Source organism: Macrotis lagotis, chromosome 3 (genome assembly GCF_037893015.1).
Source record: "Macrotis lagotis isolate mMagLag1 chromosome 3, bilby.v1.9.chrom.fasta, whole genome shotgun sequence".
Lineage (NCBI taxonomy): Eukaryota > Metazoa > Chordata > Mammalia > Peramelemorphia > Peramelidae > Macrotis > Macrotis lagotis.
In genome coordinates, this window is record NC_133660.1 from 236035906 (window position 1) to 236062363 (window position 26458).

Below are 26458 nucleotides of genomic sequence, written 5' to 3' on the forward strand. Positions count from 1 at the left end.
GGAGTACAACCAGGATCAGCTAGTTGGTATAAAGGATAGAATGCTGAGCCTGGAGCCAGGAAGAACTGAGTTTGAATTCCACCTCAGATAATTCCTATTTCTGTAACCCTAGGTAGGTCATTTAACTTCTGTTTGCCTCAGTTTCCTAATTTGTAAAATAAAGATAATAAAAGATGAAGAAACTGAGGGAGATGAAGGGATTTACCCAAGTCACCTGAACAGCCTGATGCCTTCATCTGTCAATGCAACTTTTCTGAAGCTTGAACCCTCAGACACACAATTTGACTTAATTCAGATTGGTGAACAAGACAAGAGCAGTCATTCATAAGCTACGAATATAAGCTTGCCTTCTCAGTCCTATCCAGTCTGGATGGTGGGGACCACAAGCAAGGTAGAGGGACAGAGAGGATCTTTTTTATAGGTTTTTGCTAGGCAATGGGATTAAGTGGCTTGCCCAAGGCCACACAGCTAGATAACTATTAAGCATCTGAGACCGAATTTGAACCCAGGTACTCCTGACTCCAGGGCCGGTGCTCTATCCACTGTGCCACCTAGCTGCCCCAAAGGAGAGGATCTTAACAGCCTTCAGAGCCAGTCCCTGTAATTAGCCAAAATTACAATATCTGTAGGTAATGAGCATAAGTGAGAGTGAACCAATACTTTAATTATTAATTTCATTACCCATTAAAGATTCAGAGGGTCCAATTAGCAAAAAAGGAGCTTGATGAAGTACTCTATCATTGGCATAAGAGCACCCTCCCTGCCCCCAGTTGGCAGACAGATGAGTAGGTAGGCAAGATCATTGAATACTACAGGAGAATTTTACAGGTGGCATGCCTTCAATCAGGAAAAAAAGTGGGGACTTTGGGGACATTGATCTCAGTTTCCTGCTTTTCTTTCACTACTTTTATGACCCCTCTGGGGCAGCTAGATGACCCAATGGATAGAATAGTGGTCCCATAGTCAGGCCTCAGTTCAAATTTGGTCTCAAAAGCTTACTAGCTGCATGACCCTGAACAAGTCACATAGCCCTGTTAACCTCAATTTACCTATCTGTAAAACAAAGTGGAGAAAGAAAAGGCAAACTGTTCCAGTTTCTCTGCCAAGACAACTCCAAATGGAATCATGAAAAGTTGGATATGACTGAAATTACTGAAAAACAAGATCAGTGGTTCCTCTCCTACTTTCCACATGTGGGTATCTTCCAAGGCTCAAGTTTCAGTGGCATTGAAGTCAAGAGATCGGGGTTCAGATACCATAGACACTTAATAGCTATATAACCTTGGACTCTCTAGACCTCAGTTTCATCATCTGTCTAAATAGGGTATCTCAACCATTGACTTCTTTTTTTTTTAGTTTTTACAAAGCAATGGGGTTAAGTGGCTTGCCCAAAGCCACACAGCTAAGTAATTATTAAGTGTCTGAGACAGGATTTGAACCCAGGGTACTTCTGACTCCAGGGCCGGTGCTCTATCCACTGCGCCACCTAGCTGTCCCACCCATTGACTTCTAAAGTTCTTTCTTACTCCAGAAATATGTTGTAATGACTTCTCCTTCTTCTGTCTGTGGCACATTCTACCAATGCATCAATTTATGTCTTATTAAAGTTCTCTTTTTATATAGCTATCACTTTCCAAATGATACCTCAAATTTAGTACTCTCATTTCAACTGTTCATCTTCCTCATTTTTTCTGCCCGTTCATAAACTGCTCCTTTAGACTCATTTTTGGAATTCTAATAACCACAATAATAAGAATTAGTATAGCACTTTTAAAGTATTTTAAGATTTGCAAAATGTTTGCTCTATGTTACCTCATTTGATCTTCACAATTCCAGAAAGTACTATTAATTATCCTTATTTTGCCAGTGAGGAAACTGAGGCAAACAGAGATTAAGTAACTTGCTGGTAGATCACACGATTAGTAATCTAAGGCAAAATTGGAAACCAAGGCATTATTGATCCTTCTTTGATATATTTTAGCCTTTCTTAACTTATCACTGCTCCCAGAACCTCCAGGAAATTCCCTCTGCAATTCTGGGTATATCTGCCCCTTACCATCAATTGGCAATATCTGTGGCCTTAGCCTTATTTTTCAGTTGTTTCATGAATGAATGTCCTTTTCTGCCTAGCTCAAATATGAACTCCATGAAAATGAAGGGGGGATATATCTCTGCATCTCGGTTTCTGTTCTTTGTCCTTCCTTAACCAGAGTAAAATAGGTTTCAGAAAACATACCTAGGAAATGCCTGCCCTATCACTACCAAGGTTTCTTGGTTTTCTCCTCCAAAGACCATCTGATCACTATTTTTCAATAAATGAAGAGTGACCAAGTGGCAGTGGGGTTAGCTTTTGTTCTGATCAATCCCACCTCACAGAATTATAATCAATGAAGGGAAACTGTAAAGACCCACATTAAGTGTAATATAAATAAATACTTGCTGACCATTAAAACTGTCTGAAGGCTGAATGGTCTGCCTCCAAAAGTAGTGAATCTCCATTTACCAAGGGAAGAGAAGGAGAGAGTCTTCCACAGGGGGTTAAATGGTCACTGAGGCTGTAAAGAAGAGTCTTGTTCAGGGTTGAGTTGGTTTCTGTGCCTTCTGGGAACTCTTCAAGTTCTGAGACTCTATGATTCTCTGAGGTTTATCCTCACCCCTGGACCCTTCCTCTGAAGAAGGGGCAGAGGACTGAAGACTCGGGTAGCCAGGATGGTTTTATAGCCAGGAAACCTACGTGGTTCTGGAAAGAATACAAACTGAGGCTGTGCATCCCACCAGTTGTGTGGTCTTGGACAAATCATTTTAATTCCCTGGGATTTAGTTTCTTCATCTGTAAACTGAAAGAGTTGTTCCAGATCACTACTCTGGATTGTCCTGAGGTGGGAGATCGGATGAAGGAATGGGCATCAGACTAGCTTCAGTCAACATAGCTGGGTGACCCAGAAGTTGGGCTATGGGCAGCAGTGTCTGCCACAGAACCTCACAAACACTAGGTACTAAATAAATATTTGCTAGATTATAGAACTAAAAGATGGAGAGATAGAGGCACAAAGACATGAAGGATAGGGAGAGAAGAGGTTGATAGAGTTTAAGTTAGGAGGGACAATCAGGATGAGATCACATAGTAGCACAGAATGTCAGAGCTAGAAGGGACCTTAACATCCTCATCTTACAGGGTATCAGGATTTAGAGTTTAAAAATAATTAATAATATACTATTTTAAGGGGCGGCTAGGTGGCATAGTGGATAAAGCACCGGTCTTGGAGTCAGCAGTACCTGGGTTCAAATCTGGTCTCAGACACTTAATAATTACCTAGCTGTGTGGCCTTGGGCAAGCCACTTAAACCCCATTTGCCTTGCAAAAACCTAAAAAAAAGAATATACTATTTTAATTTTCAAATTTTAGTTTATGTTTTATGTTTTTTCCCCTTTCTTGGGGTTGTTCCTCTTGTCCTCATTCTTCTTTCACAACATGACTCACATGGAAATATGTTCAACCTAGTTTCACATGTATAACCTTTATCAGATTAATCATTGTCATGGGTAGGGAGGAGAGAAGGGGAGGAAGGGAGAAAAACGTGGAACTCAAAATCTTACCAAAAATGCACGTTGAAAACTATCTTTGCATGTAATTAGAAAGAATAGATAAGGGGGGAAGCTTAAATTAGAAGTAGAATTAGGATTAGAAGCAGAATTACAAATTTATCCATCTCCTTCATTCCATAGAGGAGTAACTGGAGGTCCAAGGAGTACAAAGTAACTTATCAAAGGCCACATCGGGAATCAAAATGGCAGATGCAGGCCTTGAAATCAGGTCTCCTGATCCCAGACCTAGCATTCTTTTCTAATGTATCTGCTTCAAGAATTACTCACTTTATGCCTTATATTGATGCGTCTTCTACCTGTTGTGAGATAAGGATCATGGTTCAGTCCTGGGATGATGATCTGTCAAGGCTCATCCAACATTACCATTCCCTCTAACCTCTTTCCCCTACCTCTTAGAGCACCAAGGAGCAAGTGAACAGTCTGTTGGAAGATTTCTCCAGGGGTCTGAGGAGGAAGAGAAAGGACAAGGAGGAATAGGAGAGTCTCAATACGAGGAAAGAGGAGAAGGAGGATATTAGGGTGAGATCAGAAGCTCAAGGTCTGGAGGAAGGGAGAAGAGAGTAGAGAGAGCATGGGAGTACCACAAGCCTTACATTTAGGTGATAAGAGTGAAGGGGCCCAAGGAGTCCTACCTTTTAATGAGTGTATGACATCATGTATGATAATTAAATTGAACAAAGAATCAAGGGAAACTAGCCACTTAAATCTTATTAAGAGATACCAGCAAGTGACAGAAGGAAGGAAAAAAAATTAAAACATGGCTTGAATGCTATAAAGCTAACCCTAATTATAGTCATTTATGAAGACTGCTCAGTATTTAGGACTAATTGCCACATGCACAATAACTTGGGCATAGCATTAATATGCATCAGATTAATTCAATTTTATTTGATTCTAACAATGAGTGATTTCTGACCACTCCAGTCTGGGACTGCAGGTCTGACTGCTCACAGTTCTCAGACACTAGGAGGAACATTGCTGATGACATCCATCATATGTGAATGGAGACCTCCTTTTCAGATAGGCACAGGTAATCTTCTCCCGCAGTTCCGTGTTAGGAATTGCAGGAAAAAAGGGGGGAGATGAAAAGAGTTAGAACCAAAGATAGGGTGTCCTGCGATTCAAAAACCCTCATATTTTAGTGTGAAATATGAAAGAATGGGGTGGGAAAGCTAGATGGTGCTGAAGATAGAGAGCCAAATCTGAAATCTGGAACATTCATCTTCCTGAGTTCAAGTCTGGTGTCAGATACTATGGCTGTGTGATGCTGGGCAAGTCATTTAAACCCTATTAGCCTCAGTTTCCCTATATGAATATTTGGAGAAAGAGAAAGCAAATCACCTCTATATCTTTGCCAAGAAAACCCCAAATGGGGTCACAGACAGACATAACTGAAAATGACTGAACAACAACAAATGAAAGGATGTCAAGAGCCTAAAAATGAGATCTGACTAATCCAGAACACTGTCCATCAGTGGACTGATTCTGTGGACTGTCTCTATAGCTAATAAGTTCATTACATGGTGTGTTCAAGGATGATGCCTGTCTGTGATATCAAAGAGGAGATTCGGGAAGTTGATAGACTGGACTAAATGAAGCTTAGAAGGTTTCATTTGGAAGAGACACCTGAGATCATCTGATCTAAGTTCCTCCTTTTAGAGAGGAGAAAAGATTTTCAGAGAATCCAAGGGCCTTTCCCCAGCTCACCTAGCATGTCAGTAGTAGGATTAGAACTCAAACTCAGGTCCCCCAAGACTCTTTCCACTGCACTACACTGTCTAGAAAGGAAGCAAGGAGGCATTCTAGGAGAAACTTTTATTTTAGGTTAGAGGACCTGGGTTCAAATACCAATTATGCCAACTATGTGAGCTTGGGGAAATTATTTAATTTTTTCTGAACCTCCATCTTCTCATCACTAAAATGAAGTATTTCAACTATATGATTTCTAAGCTCTCATATAATTCCAGATCGAGGATCCAATGAAATGAGCTGTTCAGAGCACCCCCTCGGAATTCTTATCATCAATTTCCTACTTAAACCTTCCTTCTCAATATTCCCAGTAGTCCAGGGATCTTCTCTCCCTGATACTGCAGTCTGATGAGTTCTCCTCTGCTCCAATAATACCCCCAGTCTGGTGGCAAAGTGGAAGAAAGAAAGAATTAGGTATCACAACTTGGGGGAGACAAATGGTGAGGGGAACGATGGATCAAGGAAAGAGGGACATGTAAAGAGCAGAACCAAATCCCGCATTTCCTGGAAAACTCTTGTGGGTCTCCTGATTTGGGTCACAGTTGTACATACAGTCACTGTTTGCATTTAGGACCTCAGATTGGAGGCCTTTGGCTGCCCCTAAAATGGAGCAAAATACCACCTATCATTACACTGGAGAGGTTTGTCATTCAGCTTTGGAAGGTGGGTCTTCTGTGCACCAGACAGGGCAGGCTGACAAGCAAGAGGTCACTTTCACCTCTCTTCCCATTATTCTTGGGTGGACTAGGGTCTTTGTAGGCAATTCTTTAATTCTAGGAATCTGCACAAATCCAACCCCCTTTCTTCCACTCCTTATTCCTCCCACCCATTGCTCTTTGGAAGGAACAGTAACTGGAGAAAAAGGGTCTAGGTCCAAGATGGCAGCTGGAGCAGAGAAGGTCCAGAGATGGCTTCCAGGTGCTAAACGCATCTCAAACTTCAGCATCCCTTGGCTGGACCAGTCCCTCACTCACTCAGCCATCCTTGGAGTTCCCCTTTCCAACCCAGAGGGAAGGCTATGTTCTCAATCAATGCACAAAATTCCCAAAGAAATTCCTTCCTCTGAAAACCTTACCTAGCCCATCTTTTTACAGAAGCTCATCTCATCAAGTAGTAAATCTAATTGATATACAGAGGGGGGAAAGTGAGGTCCAGGACAAGGACAACTTCTCCAAAGTCCCACAGTAAGCAAAAATGACATTTTTGGCATTTGAACTCAGGGCCTCTGAATCTAAACCTAGTACTCTTTACAACTCAGGTTGCCTCCATTATGACCAAAAGGAACTTATCTCAACATTACTTTTTTAAAAGACTTTGAAAATTTGTAATAATAATCATTTTCAAATATACTCTCCTTTCTTCTCTCTCTCTTGAGATAGTTCAAATCCACCTCAGACACTAGCTAGCTGGGTGACCCTGGACTATTCATTTAGCCTCTATTTGCCTCAGTTTCTTTAACTGTAAAATGTAAATAATAACAGCACATATTTTGCAAAGCTATTAAGAAGTGATTAATAAATGCTTATTTCCATCCTGCCTTCCTTCATCTTGTCCCCCTTTTTCAAGGAAAAGAAGAAGGGATGCATTTCCTTATCTCTAAGCTAAGATCAAGATTCGATCCCCTATATTTCTGATGGGAGTGGAGTAAGATGGAGTAACTCTGAGGAGAGTCTTTCAGATGAGAGTCTTTCAATGATCGCATTATACTCTCTGCCTCGAAAGCCCTTCTGTTTTTTCCCCAAACCAGGAGATCCTGAGTTATCCTTATGAGGTAAGTATCCTCAGAGATTCTGGGAAGATAGAAAAACTTGAAACACCCTCAGCAAGTCTAGAAATTGAGCTACCTAGCTCTTATTCATTTCAGATATAAATTCCTGAAAGAATCAGTGTGATCCAATGAGAAAAACACTGAATAAACCAAAAGACCTGGATTCAAATTCTGGATTTGGTTACTTATCTTTCATCAAGTCACCTGTTTTCTTTGTGCCTCAGTTTCCTCATTTGGAAAATTTGAGACTTAGACTAGATGAATTCTAAGGTCCCTTCCAGCTCTAAATCTGTGATCTAATTACCACCTCAATTCCCACTCTTCTAGATACAGTCCATCTTTGGATGCCAATGTCCAACCTGAAACATGGCCTCCAGTTTTGGTCTGGCCAGGAAGACAGAGGACAGCAGAACCATCACACCTCTGAGCACTTAATACAACTTAATAACCCATCAAATTTTGAGGCTGGAATAATATCATACCCTTGCTTCCTATCAAACTTGAAGTCTGCTAAGTCTTTTTATATGACTGCTTTCCTAGGCATGGGTTTTCCCATCTTCTAGTTATACCATTTATTTCTTAACCCAAATGTTGGACTTTACATTTATCCTTATTAGATTTTTTCCTTACTAGATTCAGTCTTTGGTACCAGTCCATACAGATCTTCTCCTGATATCACTCCAAAATCCCTCCCAGCTTTATAACATCCACAAATTGTATAAGTGAACCATCTATGTCTTTATCTGAGTCATTAAAAAATGTCACAATGCAAAGCTATAAAGATACAGTCCTATGGTCCACTAGAGGCCTCCCTTCAGATTTTATCGATCTGTTATTTATCATACTTTGAATCTGGTTGTTCACTTAATCCCAAATTGACCTAAACACATTATCTTCTTGTCCACATCCCCCCCCCCACCATCTTGTCCATAAGGGTCTTAGAAGAAATGTTAGTGGAGTCAGGAGGTAATATTTATAAAGTCTTCAAAATTCTCACCCAGATACCATGTCCAAAAAGTTATAGATTAGACCCTCCACTTCTCTCCTGAGTAGTGCTCAAAGGGAAGATACCTTTTCCAGCTGATGAATGCCTTCTTCTACACAGCAGATGGAGGCAAGAGTGCGTAATGTCTGGGGATACAGGCACCGGAAACAGTCCTGCCGGCAGATCTTGAATAGGGCCACAACACCCCCCTCCTGCAATGAGATAGAAATCAGGGATCAGTTAGCATAGGGAGCTTTGTATTTATGATTCTTACACACACACACACACACACACACACACACACACACACTACATGCTAGCACACCATTTCAGGTCTCTAGGGTACCTTCTGACCAATATTCTCTGAGGGAAAAAAAGTAACTGGCCAAGGACCTACAGATAATAGGTAGCAGAGTCAGCCCTTCTACCTGGAAACCCAGCTCTCTTTTATCCTCTAGAAGAGAAGAGAAAATGAAGGATGCTCTAGAAGGGAAGGGAAAGTAAGGGAAGCCTGACAAGGTAACTTTCACAAAGCACACTGGGGGTACACAACTCAGATTAGGTCCTAAAATCAATATTTTTCAAACAAATATTGATGTGTGGAGGAAAGATAAAACCATTGTGTTGGAGAGAAGGGGATCACATAGGATGCCACAGTCAAGGCAAGTTGCCATCTAGTAGTTTTCTATTTTAAATAAGTATGCTTACTAGTGAGATACTGTTATAGATATGCTATTAAAGAACCTCAAGTATAGTTAGTGTTCTTTAAATATGAGCACCCTGAGGCAAAGCTCTTATGACCCAACCTTAGTTACAGCACTGTTGGTGAAGGCTGAGGACCAGTCATTAAAAAGTTGGTGGAAGAGAAAGAGAAATATCATTGTCAACATAATGGCAGCCTCCCAGGAATTAAGATCAACCTGCTATAATTGACCAAATGAAACAATATTCATAAATAGTTCCTGACATATAGTAGACACTTAATAAAGGCTTATTTCTTTCTTTCTCTCCCCATCTCACAAAGAAATTCACAACAATTAAAATCTTAATAGACTTGAGTCATATATAGCAAAATTTCCCCAGACTAAACAAAGCCCATGGTTCACACCAATTAGTTAGAAAGGCAGAGTATGCAAAGCTCTGCCCTGGGATTTATTTGACCTGAGGGGGCAAGACTTGGCTCTGCTGCTGAGTGACCTTGGCACATTATTTCCTCTAGCCTTCAGTTGGCTTTGAGATAAAAGATGAGAGGTGAATGAGAAGGCCCCCAGTGCCCATCCAGGTCTGACAATCTATGATGAAATACAGACTTCATAGGAACAGCAAAGGTCAAGGAAGACATTGCCTTTTCACCTCTCCCATCCTTGAAAGAAGCTTAGCCCTGTTCTAAAATTCTCACCACCGAGGGACTTTGACCAGCAGTCATGCAATCTATAAAACAAACTGTTTTATAGGCATAGCAATTAACAGAAGCTCCCCCGTTTCTTGCAGCTGCCAAGCTTAAGTGTATCCCAGGGAGCCAGAATTGTGAATCATTGTAATTCCCTGTCAGCCTCTCCCTATTTCTGTTAGAGTTCAAGAAAAGGAGTGGAGACATGAGGGGTACAGAGATCTCCAGCCTCACCCAGACCACTCTTGTTCAGCCCACCTGGATTTCATTCCAGTTCAGGAAGAAGAGGGAGGATGACTCTGATCAGCTCCCAGGCAACTAGACAAAGCCAGGAAGGATCCTGATGAAGCAGAAATGGCCCTGGACTAGGAATCAAATGTCTTGGGTTTGACTGTTCCGAAACTAATCATACCAGTGGAATCAATCAAGTTCTGTTTACTCTTTAGGGTTCCTTTGCTAGATAAAGGGGCTCTTTAAGGCATCACAGATTTAGAGGTGAAACAGATCTTAAAGATCAGCTCCTCAATCTGCCCATATTTTTCCAGAGGAGGAACTGAGGTCTAGAAAGACCCCCAGGTCATGCAGTAAGAAGCAGAGCTAGAACTCAAATCTGGTTCTTGACTCCAAACCAAACCCTCTTGGGTTGTAAAAGTCTACAGTTCTCCAAGTCTAATATTAAAACAACTTCTAGAAAGGTTTACACAAAAGCTTTCTCACAACTCTAGGAAATATAAGTATTATTATCCTTATTTTACAGAAGAGGGAAATAAGTCTTAAATGGGGTGAGTGATTTGCCCAACACTACAAAGCTATCAAATGTTTGTACCATGACTTGAACTCATGTCTTCAGACTCCAATTCCAGTCCTTTTTTTATGCTGTGCCAATCTGCCTTTCAAGTAATGACAAACCTTTCAACTTGATCTTCCAAATCTTTCTACACCTTTGGTTTCAAGGTTCCTTGATGACATGTGGTTTCCTTGAGTGGCCTAGACTAGGCTTCAGATCGGAGTTAATTTCCTAAATGAGACCATCCAACGTCTCACCACCTCCCATAGGATTCCCCCATCTTTATCCCCAGCAATGGGAACCCAAGGAGATCTCCTGATTTGCATTTCTTTCCATCACGCAACCAAAGACACAATTGCATCGTGTTCTCTTCCCATGTCAGAAGAGGATTACATTTATCTTCTAAAAAACCATTACCCGACCACCTATTTGACCAAGACCAGGTAGGTCTTGTGTGTACTGAAAGAAAACTTAATTAGTAGCTTCTTGTCAAGCCCCACCTATAGTAGGGTTGGTGACCAGTGCCAGGACTAATAGGCAGCCAGCTGACACAATGGGGAGAGTGTCAAACTGAGAATCTCAGGAAGACCAGACGTACTCACTGTGTGGTCTTGGACAAGTCTGTTTGCCTCAGTTTCCTCATCTGTAAAATGGAGATAATAACAACGCCTACCTCACAATGTTGTTCTGAAGTTTAAATGAGATATTTCTAAAGCACTTAACAGAAACACTGTATGAATGACGACTACTATTATTGTTGTTGCTACATGCTGGACCAGGAGTCTCATGAAAACCTAAGTTCAAATTAAGCTTCAGGCACTTACTAGTTGTATGACCCTGGAAAAGTCACTTAACCTCACTTGGCCTCAGGATCCTCAACTACAAAATGGGGGTTATACAAGTACCACCCTACCAGGGTTATTGAGAGAAATGAAGGAAATTAATAAAGCATTTTTGCATAATGCCTTGCAAACAATAGGTGTGTAATAAATGTTTGTTCCCTTCTTCCTCTTCCCTAAATTTGGGATCCATATCAAATTATAGACTCGTTAAATACTTAAGTACTCATAATCTATTATAGAAAAGGTATGATTGGCTTCTGCAAAGGGAAATTGAATCTTGCTAATCACCCTAGAACTCTTTAAGGAGACAAATGAGTCTGGGGGTGAAGGGACAAGCAGACAGACTTGACTTTCACAGAGCCTTGGCAATATTCCCCACAAGGCTAATTCCAGAGAAATGGTCTCATCGTTGGGAAAGAGCTGCTTAAAATTGCTGAAGTGAACAAAGAAGGGCCCTCTAGAGAAGTGGACTGTTGTTGCCCATCTGATATACTAATATTTCAAAGGGCTCTATATAAGTCAGGACCCCAGAAGAGAAAGTTTAATGTTGACCCTGAAATACTAAGCCAGTGGAGAGAAAGCACAGGAGAGAATCATGTAAATTTGATAGAAAAGTGGCAGATGGGGGTGGCTAGGTGGCGTAGTGGATAAAGCACTGGCCTTGGAGTCAGGAGTACCTGGGTTCAAATCCGGTCTCAGACACTTAATAATTGCCTAGCTGTGTGGCCTTGGGCAAGCCACTTAACCCCATGTGCCTTGCCAAAAACCTTAAAAAAAAAAAGTGGCAGATAAACTTCAGTGTAAGGAGCAACTAAATCATGCCCTTAGGGCAAATTAACCTAATTTTTACTTTGATGACACAATCTCTGAGCTATGACAAAGAAAACAGGGCTTAGGGGTAAAGACGATCCAAATAAAAGCAGCTCTTTCTAGACAACTATAACCAATGGTAAGAGGGTTGGATTTTGTAGAATTGTTGACATCACATGATCCAGTTGCTATTTTCATACTGAAACAGTTTGCCATTTCTTCAACTCATTTTTCAGTTGAGGAAATTGAGGCACACATGACTAAGTGACTTGCCCAGGGTCAAACATCTAGTAAGTATCTGGGGCCAGATTTGAACTCATGAAGATGAGTCTTCGCAACACTCACTGAGTTCGTTAGCTGCACACCACTATACCTATTCCCAGCTCGTTCCTCACTGCTGTAATCCCTACTCCTGAGCTGTATGCTTCCTAAAGGAGTTTTCTTCTGCGCTTCTAGATGCCCAACCTACTGGAAAAAGCCCTTACTGTTCCTCCTCCCTTCACTGACTGGGATTCTCTCCCACTTTCCCTCCCAACTTTATATCTTCTCCTTGGTTATGGATAAGGTCACCTTCCTCTACTTTGGCCCAAATACCTCAGAAACTATCTGGGAAGGGAAGGGCCCTGGCAACCATCCTTCTGATCATTAACTTAACTCTTATTCTGACTTGCTCAGGCATCCCTGGGGGGCACCTTCTTGGATCAATGGCATGTGGTTGGGCTAATTGTAAGGATGCAGACAGCTGGAACACCCTCTCAGAAAGCCCAGTGCTATTTGGGATGACAGGAAAGCTTAGAGAGAGGGCAATTAGTGTCACCTACTTAGGTTGGTTGGTTAAGCAATGGGATCAGTTAGGGAGCAGGAGAGAAAGGAGGGGAGAGAGGTGATGCAAGGGCAGGGGAAAGAGATAATAGGACTTTCTGTATTCTCCAGAGGTCAGAAAAAGAAAGGGGTGACCAGTAGAGTAGTCAGGGCTATGGAAAAGATTAGAGCAGCCAAAAGAGAAAGGAAATCAAAACACTTAGGACAGAAAATAGTCCCTAGTAAGCCTAAGGTATCACTGATCACATTCATCCATAGAATATTGGAATCAGAATCTATGAAACCCAAGGTACTAATTAATCACAAAATTATTCAATTTTATAGAAGGAAGTTAGGACTAGTTATGATGTGATGGGGAGGGAAGAGTAGTGGATTTTAATCTGAGGACCCAAATTCTATTCCTGATTCTGCTACTCACTATGTGACCCTGGAAAAGTCCTTTGACCTCTCTGAGTCTCAGCAATTGTATAAATCTTTAAAGTCTCTTCCAGTTCTATCAATCAACAATTCAATAAGCCTTTGTTATGTACCTCCTGTATACCAGACACCCTGCCAGGTGCTGACAATACAAGCACAAAGAATAAAATAATCTCTACTCATGAGTAGTTTACATTTACATTCTAATGTAACGGGCAGCTAGTTGATACAATGGATAGAGCACTGGTTTTGGAGTCTGAATCTGGCCTCAGATACTTAATACTTACTGCTGTGTGACCTTGGGCAAGTCACTTAACCCTGAGTGCCCCTCATCCAGTCATCTTGATTCATATCTGGCTACTGGACTCAGATGGCTCTGGAGAAAAAAGTGAAGCTGGTGACTTAGCACATCACCCCACCCCTCACACTCAAATCCAATTCATGTGCTTGTCATGGTATCACCTCCCTGATGTCATGGCCTTCTTTTAGAATGAAGGACAAACATTATTATTCTATTGTGAGAGACAGCATATATATCTATAAATAATACAACGCAAATATAACATGAATAAATACATATGTATGAGACAGTTAAATATCAGGCAAGAAAGAACACTAATAGGTGAGAACATCAAGGAAGATCTTATGCAGAAGATGATGCTTAAATTTCATCTTAAAGGAAGAGGGGGATTCTAGAAAGTAGAGAGGTAAGAAGGGAGTGGCTTTGCTTCAGCTTTTTTTTATACCAGAGTGAATAAGGAATCACCAAAACTGATGAAGTAGTGGAGTCATATGGTCAGATTTGCACTTGAAGAAAATTATTAGGATGGATCATAGAGATGAGAGACTTGAGTCAGGAAAACCAGATAGGAGGCCACTTTAATGGACCAGGCAAGAAGCAATACAGGTCTGAACTAAGATGACGAGTGGGTAGGTGAAGAGAAGGATCAGAAATAAGAGACATTGGAGAAGTTAAATAGAAAAATTTGGTAATGAATTGGATATCTGGGGTAAGGGAGAATGAGCAGAGCCAAAGACAGCCATGTGGGAGACTGGAAGATGGTGGTGCCATCAATAGAGAGAGGAAGTTTGGAGGAGATGAAAAAGGAAATGGAGGCTAGAATAATAATATCTTGTCCAAGGTCAGCCCAGGACTGGAATTGAGGTCTGACATTCATTTAGTCTAGGACACCATGCTGTCTGTATTCCTCAACTATTCTTTACAGAATGCCATAAATTGGCTATCAAAGATAAATGAATGCAAGGAATTAACCATTAGAGGCTCTAAGATAGATCAATTATTTGTGTACCACCCCAGAAAACCTAAGCATCCTCTTTGCTAAGAAAAATGGGATAGATTCCTGGATCTATCAGAGCCCATTGACCCTAGGAGACCCTAGTCTCAGTTTGAAGGATTGTACTTCAATATAGAGTAGGTGCCCAATAAACAAGAATTCCTTACCAACTATAGACGCCTTGAGAGAAGAAACAATGCTATTTTTCATCTGTTTTTTCCCCAGGATGGAGCAAAGAACACAAAATACAACAGGTGCTTTAATAAATAGCAGTTGACAATTCTTCAACTCATAAATGGTCAAAGGATATGAACAGGCATTTTTCTGATAATCAAAACTATCTATAGTCATATTTAAAAATCCTCTAAATCACTATTAATTAGAGAAATGTAAATTCAAGGAACTCTGAACAACTATCCCACACCTATCAGATTGGTTAATATGAGAGGAAAGGAAAATGACAAATGTTGGAGGGGGCATAGAAAAATGAGACATTAATGCACTGTTGGTATACTGAGTCAACCATTCTGTAGAACAAATTGGAACCATGACCAAAGAACTATAAAACCAAGCATGACCTTTGATCAAGCAATACCACTACTAATCAACCAACCAACCCAAAGTAATAAAAAACAAAAAAGGAAAAACATATGTACAAAAATAAAGAAGTTCTGAAATTGGTTGGGGAATGTCTAAAAAAGTTGTATATGATTTGATAGAATACTATTATGCTATGAGGATAAGCAAGATGGTCTCAGAAAAACCAAGGTGAAATGAGCAGAACCAAGAGGACGTTGTATATACTAACAACAATTCTGTATGATGATTAACTCTGTATGACTAAGCTATTCTCAACAATACAATGTTCCAAGGCAATCCCAAAATACTTATGATGAACAATGCTATCCATCTCCAAAGAAAGAATTAATGGAATCTAAATGCAGATCAAAACTTACTTTTTTAACCTACTTTATTTTTCTTAGCTTTTTTCTGTTTTTTTTCTTTCACAACATGACTAACATGTAAATATGTTTTATATGATTGTACAAGGTTAACCTATATCAAAACTTTCTCAATGGTGGAGGAGGGGAGAAAGGGAGGGAGGGAATATGGAACTCAAAAATTTTTAAAAAACAAATGTTAAAATTGTTTTTACATGTATTTGGGGTAAAATTGTTTTTACATGTAATTGGGGTAAAATAATTTTTTAAAAAATTGCTTTTGAACAGAACTGAATATTTGTTGATTTGCTAACAGAAAGGTGAACAACACAAACGAGGAAACCCTGTGTCCTTAATCCTACTAGATGGATGAAGTCAAGGGAGACAATTATTATCTCACATTTTCCTCTACCAACTCCCTTTCATCTTCCTTCTTGACTTTCTGGGTATTTCTGAGCCAACTAGTGATACAATATAGAAACTGCTATACAGAAAAATACAGGTACAAGAATGGCAGTAGAGTGAAGTGAGTAGAACCAGGAGAACATTATACACAATAACAACAACATTGTGAGATGATCAACCATGATCACTACATCTCCTCTCAGAAGTTCAGTGATCAAGAACGATCCTGAGAGAATTGTTAAGGAAAATGCCATCCAGAAAAAAAAATTCCAGATTCTGGATGCAGAGCAAAGCATACCATGTTCACTTTTTATAACTTCTTTTATATTTTTTCTTTCTTCCTTGTATCATTCCCTTTGGTTCTTAATTAATATAGAAATATGTTAAGTGAGATTTTACATGTCCAACTTATTTCATATTGTTTGCTGCCAGGGAGAGCAGGTGAACTCAAAAGCTTGCAAAAGGATGAATGTTGAAAATGATCTTTACTTGTAACTGGAAAATAATAATTAAATAAGGGGGGAAATTATAGTATGAGATTAAAAAAAAAGAATGGCAGTCGTTTGCCATGCCCAAAGTGAGCCCAAGACAGAAACAAGAAGAAAAGTTGATTTTGGAGTACCTTCCAGTCAACCTTATCTGTGAGGAATGATTAGATGGTTATTTATCAGTCTTTCAAAAAAAGATAATACGTATTTGGAGTAGATAATGAATCAAACTTTGCCAACATTCAGGAGGCATAAGCATCATTCATCAGAGAGTATCTCTCTGGCAAAGGAACGGCTTAGTCCAGCACAATAAAAGCTAAGAATTGGAATGAATTTTGCATTGGATTCCAATTATGTTCTTCACAAGCTGATCCGAAATGATCTTGCACTTATAATGGAAAATACCATCCATATTCAGAGAGGGAATGATGGAGAAAGCTTACTATCTTCTATTTTTAAAAATCGTTTTTATCTACTATGTTGTTTTTTATCTCTGTTTTTTTATCTTCTGTTTGGATTTAATTCTTCTTCCACATGATTAATATGGATCTGTGTTTAGCATGATTACATATGTGGAGCCCAGATTAGATTGTGTTCTCTCAGGGGGGAAAGGGAGGGAAGGAGAAAAATGTAAAACTCAAAACTTCACAAGAAAAAATGATGGAAAAACTACCATTGCATGTTGATGGGAAAACAAATAAATGAAATGTTTAAAAGTACAAAAAAAAAAAAAAACAATGATCTTTCTATTAGCATTTCCATCTACTGCATCCTATAAGGCACCTCTGTATCCTAAAGTCCAAGAGTCTGGCCTTAGGATACTGTCTACTCCCTGAGACAAACAACTCTAGTCCAGAAGCAATAGTTTCTCTTCCACTGGGCAAGACCCTGCTCAGTTAAAATCAAGGATCCTCTTATCTCCAACATGGAGTAGAGTGGGGAAAGGCAAGGTGGGGTTATTATTTCATAAAGGCAGTCACATAGAACTGGGACTTAGATTTTCCCCTAAATAGAAGAATTCAGCCCTTGGCAATGGCAAATTTAATTATACAGAAAGCTCACTCCAGAATCAAATGATATGAAATACTCAGCCAAATTCAAGATGAGCTAATATGAACCTAGAAAGGATCATTCTCCAGGGTTTGTATGCTAGGACTCAATGGAAAGTAAGAGAAGGAAGGAAGAATTCTTTGGAAATCCATGAAAAGCATTCAAAAGAATTAGGAAAGACCGTCTCTCAACTGTACTTAGGAAGGAGTAGTGTTTACAGGCTCTCGAACCCTAGGCATACTATAAACTAATGGGTAAAATCCTGGAAAGAGAATTCAGAGACCTGGATATAGATTCTGTTGATATCACCTACTGGCTAGGTATTCTTACAGTGGTCTTTTCATCAGGAGCCAGTATGAATACTATGTAAAGTAATTCTTTCCACAATATTATTTTCCTTTATCTGTGTGACCTTGGGCAGATCATGTGAGTTCTCTTGGACTCATTTTCCTCATTTGTAAAGTCTGACCAAGATGGTCTCTGAGGTCTCTTCCAACTCTAAGCCCATGGTCCCATAACCTCTCCTGTTCTTATTTTCCTTATCTGGAAAATGGGGATAACAATACTCCTACTATAATTTCACAGGGCTCAAATGAGATAAACTCTATGAAAGTTCTCTTTCTATGTCTCTTTTGTTGTATTTTCATCCACAACATGCTTTAATTCCCTGAATGGGCATTGTCTCAGACAAACTGTGACCTGGGACAAGCCACTGCATCCAGAGTCATGTATAGTATCCTGATCTTTATTTGGTCAGATGGCACTGGAAAATGAAGCTAGTGACTTTGTCCAGCACCCTTTCACTTAAACCCAATACACTTGATGCTGGGGCATCACCTCCCTGATGCCATGGTCCTCTTCAAGAACCAAGGACAAATAATAACAGCTCACTAACCAAAGGGGTCTCCTACAATAAATAAGAGATTATTTAATTCTAATATACACAAATACACAATGATGCCAATCAAATCAAAATAAACTGAATGTCAATGCTGATTAATTTGAGTGGCTCTATTATGGGCCTTCTCTTCTCTATATATATATATATTATTTCATTTGGCAATCTCAGTACTTTCCATGGTTTCAGTTCTCATCTCTATGCAGATGGCTCACAGATCTACATGTCGAACCCCAGATTTTCTCTTGATCTCCAGGCTTGCATCTCTAAATACCTATCAGACATCTCAAACTGAATATCTCATAGACATCTTAAATTTGCCATGTCCAAAACTAACCTTCTTAACTTCCCTATTACTGCTGAAGGAACTATCATCCTCCCAGTAATCTAGCCTTCCAATCCAAGTGTCAGGTCCCCACTCTCTGTCACCCCTCATATCTAATCAAAAATATCTTATTTTTATCTTTGTGATATCTCTTATGTATGTCTCCTCTCCTCTGACACTACAGTCATCCTGGGGCAAGCCCTTAGTGATTCTAATTGAGTTATTGTTAAAATTTATTGACTGGTTTTCAGTCTCTCTCCAAGCCAGTCTATCCTCCATTCAGTGGTCAAATTGATTTTCCTAAAACGTAAATCTGACCATATCACTTTCCTTATTCAATAATCCTGATTAATTAGAGAATTACTGTTACCTCCAAATTAAATTCTATGTTTGGTATTCATAACCTGGCCCCTTCCTACAATAACACAGGATCTAGGCTTCTTACACTTTACACTATTTGCTGTCATATACTCTGTCATCTAAATGATATTGATTTTCTTAATATTCCTCACCTAACTGTGTCTCCCATGCCTGAAACACTCTCCTTCCTAAGAGCTTCCTCCAGGCTTCTCTGACCTCTCTGAAGTCCCTTGCCTTCTGCAAGAAGTCTTACCACTACCCCAGAATCTTAGCACCTTCCTGCTGACACAATTAGATAGATAGACAGTAGACAGACAAGCAGACAGACAGGCAGACAGAAAGACTAACAGACATAAAGATGATAGATAGATACATAGTTCAATAGATCAATATGTAGATACATAGATAGTAGATAGATTGATGTATAGATAGAGTATATGCTGAGTTATTTAGATGTTACCTCGTCCATTGGATTATGAGCTCCTTGAGAAGCAAGGATGGGTTTTGCCTTGGTGGCTCTCCTGTCTAGCCCACAGTAAACTTAATAAATTTTAATTGACTTGACTTGAGTAGAAAAATCAGCTTGTATTCTTTTCATAATTGGAAATGGAGGAGATGCCCATCAACTAGGAAGGACTGGACACATCGTGGGTACATGAATATGATGGAACACTATTGTTCTTTAAGAAATCATGAGGGACAGGACTTCAGAATATTTGGAAAGATTTGAATGAACTGATGCTGAGTGAAGTAAGCAGAACCAGAAGAACATTGTACACACTTAACAGCAACATTAGATGATGATCAACTCTTCTGGACTTGTCCATTTCAGCAACAAAATAATCAAAGACAATCCTAAAAGATTTGTGATGGAAAATATCATCCATATCCAGAAAAAGGAACTATGGAGTTTAACTGTAGATCAAAAATTACTGTTTTCAATTTTTAAAAGTTGTCTTATATATTATGCTTTTTTTCTCTGTTTTTTTTTCTATTTTGATTTGATTCTTCCTTCCCCACAGGATTAATATGGATCTATGCTTAGCATGGTTATACATGGATAGCCTACATTCGATTGCCTTTTGTCAGGGGAAGGGGGGAGGGAAGAAAGGGAAGGAGAAAAAATGTGAAACTCAAAACCTTGTAAAAAATGATTGTTGAAATATTGGGTTGTCTGCAAAGGAGAGTGCCATCTGTATCCAGATAAGGAGCTGTGGAGTTTGAACAAAGTGCAAGGACTATTCCTTTTAATTTAGAAAAAAACAGATATCTTATTGTCTGATCTTGTTACCTCTTAGACTTCTCTTCTCTTCTTTAAGGATATGATTTCTCTCTCATCGCACCCAATTTGGATCAAGGTACAACATGGAATCAAAGTAAAGACTGACAGAGTGCTTTCCGTGGGGGGGGGGGGGAGGGGGGAGGGAAGCAAGATTGGGGGTAAAATTGTAAAACTCGAATAATATCTTTAATAAAAATAAATTTAAAAAATGATTGTTGAAAATTACTGTCATGTGTAGTTGGAAAAATAAACTATTTTTAAAAAAGAAATATCAACTATAATCAATAAAAGAATTGAGTTCTGATTCTGTTTATAGTGCTGCCCCCACAGTCCAAAGAGCCCAAATTGCTCAAAGAAATATCTATTCCCCAGTTTTCTCAAACATTCTCCCAAAATCTTGAAAAGGTTAACAGTTCAATTACATCACAAGTATGAGAAGTTTGACAAATTAGTCCGGCAAGAGGCACTATGACATAAATAAATGAATGAATGAATGAATGAATGAATGAATGAACGAACAAACAAATAAATAGATAAATAAACAAACTGAATGAATGAATGAATGAATAATTTAATAAGAGGAACCAAATTAGCTATGAGGAAACCTAGATTCTAGGAAGAGCTGGGGTAAGATAAGAGAGGGAAAAGGATAAAATAAAGAGCTGTTGATTAAAGGAGAAATTATTGCATTAAATAGTTCTGATAAGGTCTGCTATGCAACATTTATAAGGAATTTACATAAACCTAAGAGATCAAGAACTTTTCCCCTATGGACAAAAGGTTAAAGGATCCAAACAGTCCTCAACAAATTATAATGTATTCACAATTGTAGAACTCCAAATAATTATGAGAGAGAGAGAGAGGAGAGAAGGAAGAGAGAGAGAGAGAGAGAGAGTTAAGAAAGGAAGGGAGAAAGACAAAAAAAAAAAGAAAGTTCAAATTAGAGGAAATGCGAGAACATATCCCACAAATAGAGATGGTAATTGTGACCAGAATGAAGGTTGATTCAACCATTTTGAAAAATAGTTTGGCATTATGCAAAAAAAGTATTTACATTATCTATACCTCTTGATTTAAAAATCCAAATCTGGAACTTAAACATATTCCCAAGGAAATCAATAATGGAGTAAGATTTGATAAATAGCAAAATTTTGTGCAGTAGCCAAAAACTGGAAACAAAGTGAACATCCATTAATTAGGTAATGATATAACAAATTGTGGTGTATGAAATGTAATAGAATTACATTGTAACTGTGAATATTACAGATTCACAAAGAAATATGACAAATATGAAGAATTCAGAAAATCTTGGGAAGACATATTGATACAGAATGAAGGAGGAAGAAAAAATCAGTGTAGTAATGGGGATAAAATGAAGTTGAAAATTATATCATTTGAATGACCAGTCTTGGTCCTTGAGATGAGATAAGGAAAGAAGGTGTCTTTCTCCTTTTACTTGAGAAGTAAGGAGAAATGGCTGTGGAATGTTGCATATACTAATCAGACATGACAGATGTCTTAGTTGCTTTTGCTTACTTCATTTTTTCTTCAACTCAAAGGAAGCCTTATATACTGCGATATAAAAGCAAAAAACATAAATAAAAATTTTAAAACAAAAATATTTAATATACACAGCCTGGAACATAGTAAGTCCATAGCTACTGACAGCTTCACATGTATCAGACATCAAATATCACTCCCAAAATTCAACCGAGCTTTTGTGGTATAGGTATAATACTGGCTGCCACAGGCTAATACCTCTATTTGTACTTATAAACAACTCTTCTCTCAAAAAAAAAAAGATTTGTCTCCTCCCTCTTTCAACTTGATTTTCTGTTTAAAGGTCCCTCCTACTCCTGTGATCTATGATTTTGCTTCCTAGCTGTATGACTGTGGGCAAGTCCCTTGGCCTCTCTTTGCCTCAATTTCCTTAAATATAAAGTAAGTCCATAGTACTTACTATGTTGATTGATTAAAAGGTGAAATCTCCTCCTAACTTTTAAATTAGTAAGTGTTTACCACATACAAGGTTCTCTTCAATAAGTAGGGATAAAGGAGATACATTTAATTGCCAATGAATGAAAAGGAGCAAATGCTAGTAGCCCTATAATGACCGTCTGCTCCTACCCCAAGTCAAATGCTCCAGTCAACTCCAGTGGGTGCTTAGGGTACACAAGGCTCTCTATATTTTTCAATTAGCCAACAACTCTCATCCAAGACCTCCTATGGGTGACAGCCTTCTTCATTACTCTCCTTAGTCTAAAAGTATGATGCAGTTGAATTTATCCATTCCAACTCTGGCTCAGAGCTCCCCATGTGGCATGGTTTCTAATCACCTCAAGAATCTATCCTCCTCTGAAAATGTCGTGCTAAAGTTTATCAGAGCCTTTCCCAAGTAAGGCACCAAGAACTCAACACCAAACACCCAAAGTAACCTGAGCAAGGCAGAGGACAGGAAAGCCTCACCTCTCCAGATCCCTTGACTTCTGTTTGTGCAGCCAGTGCTTACATAGAACTCATTTAAGTTTGACCTTTCAATTACAATCCCAAATTCTTTTTTCCTCTCATGTGTTGCTTTGGAGCTAGGTTTCTCCAATCTGGTTGTTCATACATTTATTTTTACTTAATCTCAGTGTAAGACTTCATATTCATCCTCACTCACTCATCTTGTTAGCTTCTGTCCATTATTTTAAACTTCCAAGATCTTTTTAGAGGTTATGTTCTAGGAAATATTAGCTAGCTTTTCCATCTTTTCATCATCCCTAGAAGGGCATTCTCAGTCTCTTCCTTTTCTCTTTGCCCTAATTCACCCTTCACATCTCACAGGCTTCTTCCCACACTCTGGTAGGCATCCCAAGGTATGCCCCCTCTCCCCCACCAACATTCTTGCCACAGAGTTCTTCCTCAGCCTAAATTCAGATAGATTCAAAGAATCCGAATCTCAATACCCTAGATATGGAATGAGTGCTCTCTCAATTCTAGGATTCACTGTAGCTTGAGAGGAAGGGAAACATTCATTTTGAAATTCAAAGTGCTTCATTTGGAAATTTTATCCCTGACCCTGTCCTCACCACAGACCCTGAAGGAGTTTAGGAAAAAGTTAGTTTTTGATCATCTCTCTCTCTCTGGTTGACATCATTGGGAGTGACTCACTCCCTTGCTCATTCACGCATCCCTGACCTTAGCAGGTCCCTCTTACTCTATTCACAGAGAGGAGCAGCTGTTCTCAATGTGTGCATAGCTACTGACAGCTTCACATGCGTCAGACATCAAATATCACTCCCAAAATTCAACCGAGCTTTTGTGGTATAGGTATAATACTGGCTGCCACAGGCTAATACCTCTATTTGTACTTATAAACAACTCTTCTCTCAAAAAAAAAAAAAATTTGTCTCCTCCCTCTTTCAACTTGATTTTCTGTTTAAAGGTCCCTCCCACTCCTGTGATCTATGATTTTGCTTCCTAGCTGTATGACTGTGGGCAAGTCCCTTGGCCTCTCTTTGCCTCAATTTCCTCAAATATAAAATGGGAATAATAACAGCACCCAAATAATAGCTTCTAACTCCCAAGGTTTTTATGAGACTCAAATGAGATATTTGTAAAGCACTTAGATCAGCACATAAGTAAGTACTTAAGAAATGCAGATTTTCTTCCTTTCTTCTTCCCTCCCTACCTTCCTTCCATCCCTCCTCCCTCACTAACTTTCTTCCTTCTAATCATTCTTTTTTCCTTTCTTCATCCATTCTTTCCATAAGGATCTTCGCCTGCAGAACTATTAGAAACCACTGGATTATAGAATATTACATCTAAAAAGAACTTTAGACAATATCTGGGATGATGCCAAAATTCTTCTGGAGAAACTGAGGCCCAGGGAATTGAAGTGACTACCCCAAGTCATGACAAATATTATGTGGTAGATATTAGAGTAGAAACTACTGAATCACAGGATTTCCAAGTTGAAAGGACTTTGAGAGAATCAAGTTTGACCCCTTGATTTTAGGGGTTCATTTATTTATTTATTTTATTTATCCATACCACCTTATTCCTCATCTGTAGTTCCGATCCACTCTACCCTCATAGCTTCACTGTTTTCACCACCAACAGTCTGCTAGTCTCACCTTTGCTATGATACGGCACAAAGGGGCACCCTCCTGGGTCAGACTGAACAGGTTTCCCGTGGTAGACTCCGCAGTGTAAAGATTGTCTGAAGTGTCGATCTTTCTCACCAGCACCTGAGCATCAAGAACAGAGAAGAGAATGTGCCAATTACTCATTTCCTGAGAAAGCAGTATAACCCAGTTTAGACCTCAATCCCCTTCTTCCAACTCAAAGATATTGCTCTAAAAAGGTAGAGAACCACAGGGCATTGATTAACTGAGTTAGAATGTCTGCATACAAGATACCCCAAGTTTCTGGTTTCCAAAAGAGAATTTACTTCCAGCAGGAAGAATGGAAAAGAAATTGGTTTTGATGAGCTTTTCCTTTTTCATCTAAGAGAAAGCTATATTTGGAAATGAAGATGATACAAAAATAAAATGTCAATATATTTTTTATATTACAATTAAAAAAGAAAAAGAAAATTCTAGAAAAATCATTAAGAATCAAATTGAGATGGTTTATAGCTATAATCAATTTGAAAAGTATAAAATAATTCCACAAAGATCATCACTATTTCTATATAGCAATAATAAAAACCTAACTGCAAAATAACTGCAAAATAAATTACATATGTGAGCTACTCTATCTAAATAGGTTTGTGGTATATAAATACAAATATAAAAATATTGTAAAAATAAAAGTAAACAAGTAATTAGAAGGGTATCCATTGCTTATAATTGGGTCATACTAATACAATAAAAAGTATGACAATACCCAAATTCACTCACAGATTTAGTGTCATGCAAAATAATTAAGGAATAAAGAATTAGACAAAAAAAGAAAATATAGAAATATTTTGGTAAAAATGATGAAAAAAATGAAATGGAAGGAGCATATTCAAACTATAACTAGAGTTCAAACTATACTACAAAGGAGTTTTTTAAAAAAACTAAATTAATGGAATAGATTAAAGGAGTAAGAATCACAATTGTGGTTGACAAACCCAAAGAAACATTTGCCCTACATGAACAGTTTGAGTCCCATAGGGAACAGTATGCCATCCACCACCATCAAGTGGCTCTCTAAGTTTGAACTGCACCTGTTCACTCAATTGGGAATGTGCAAATACACCTGGCTTTCTGCACAGCCTCTAGTTATCAGCTCTCTTGCAAGTGTCCTGTTCAGATCCCACTCAGCCTTCCTAGGCAATCTGTTTTAAGACTAGAAGCCTTGAAAAAAACCCAGCCATTCCAGAAATAAAGCAAATCCCTCCCAGATTATACCCTCAATCTCTTTTTACTCATCATCATCACTCCAAAGAAATAGTTCAATTAGTATTTAGACTAAACTATACAATACATCCAACAAATCACAGTGCAGTTTTAAAATTTAATGGATTGCGATGGCTAGGTCACACAGTGGATAGAGCACTGGCCCTAAAATCAGGAGGACCTGAGTTGAAATGTGACCTTGGATACTTAATACCTACTTAGCCAGGTGACTTTGAGCAAGTCATTTAATCCCACTGCCTCGCAAAAATCCAAAAAGAAAAAAATTTAAGAGATTAAACTTTGAGTTTTAAAATGCCCTAAGACTTTGGCAATACCTTCTATCTGTTTCCTTGGAAATTAAAGTGAAATCTAAAATGAGAGTGGCAGAAAAAATGACAATTGCCTCTGGCCAAGGAAGAATCTTCAACTCTGACAGCTCTCTGCTGTATCATGCTTCTCTGAACCAGCAGAGAAGGGAGAAAAGGGTATGCCTAAAAGTCCATTGCCAAGAGACACTTCTCATCCTCAAAGTCGCAAGAAGGGGAAAATGGTTCCAAAACCATTTCTCCTATAGGAACTGCACTAACCTCCTATCCAAATGCCAGTTTCACTCCCTCCTCTCCCCAAACTTCAGGTGATGCTGTGAGGACTACACCAAGAAAATATGCAACTGAGACAGAGACTTCCTGTACAAAATACTAGGAAAACTGGAAATCAGTGTAGCAGAAAATAGGTTTCAATCAGTACCCAAACACCATAAATGTACTAATTGATGAGACCTAAATTATAAAAGTCAATTTGATAAATTAAAGAGAAATAAAAGGAAATCATTTTTATAGATAAGAGAGATTTCTTTACCAAAGGACAGA

At 38.8% G+C, this 26458-nt stretch overlaps 1 protein-coding gene across 1 annotated transcript in view; it reads right to left on the reverse strand.

Moving 5' to 3' along the window:
• The window catches only part of INSC (INSC spindle orientation adaptor protein), a 130122-nt gene that overhangs the window by 19085 nt on the left and 84579 nt on the right, over positions 1–26458 (reverse strand). Inside the window, exons 6-7 of the mRNA XM_074231610.1 lie at positions 24339–24452; positions 8195–8320 (exon numbers count right to left, since the gene is read on the reverse strand). Coding sequence (XP_074087711.1) covers positions 8195–8320; positions 24339–24452 — 240 coding nt within the window. The remainder of the gene's footprint in view (positions 1–8194; positions 8321–24338; positions 24453–26458) is intronic.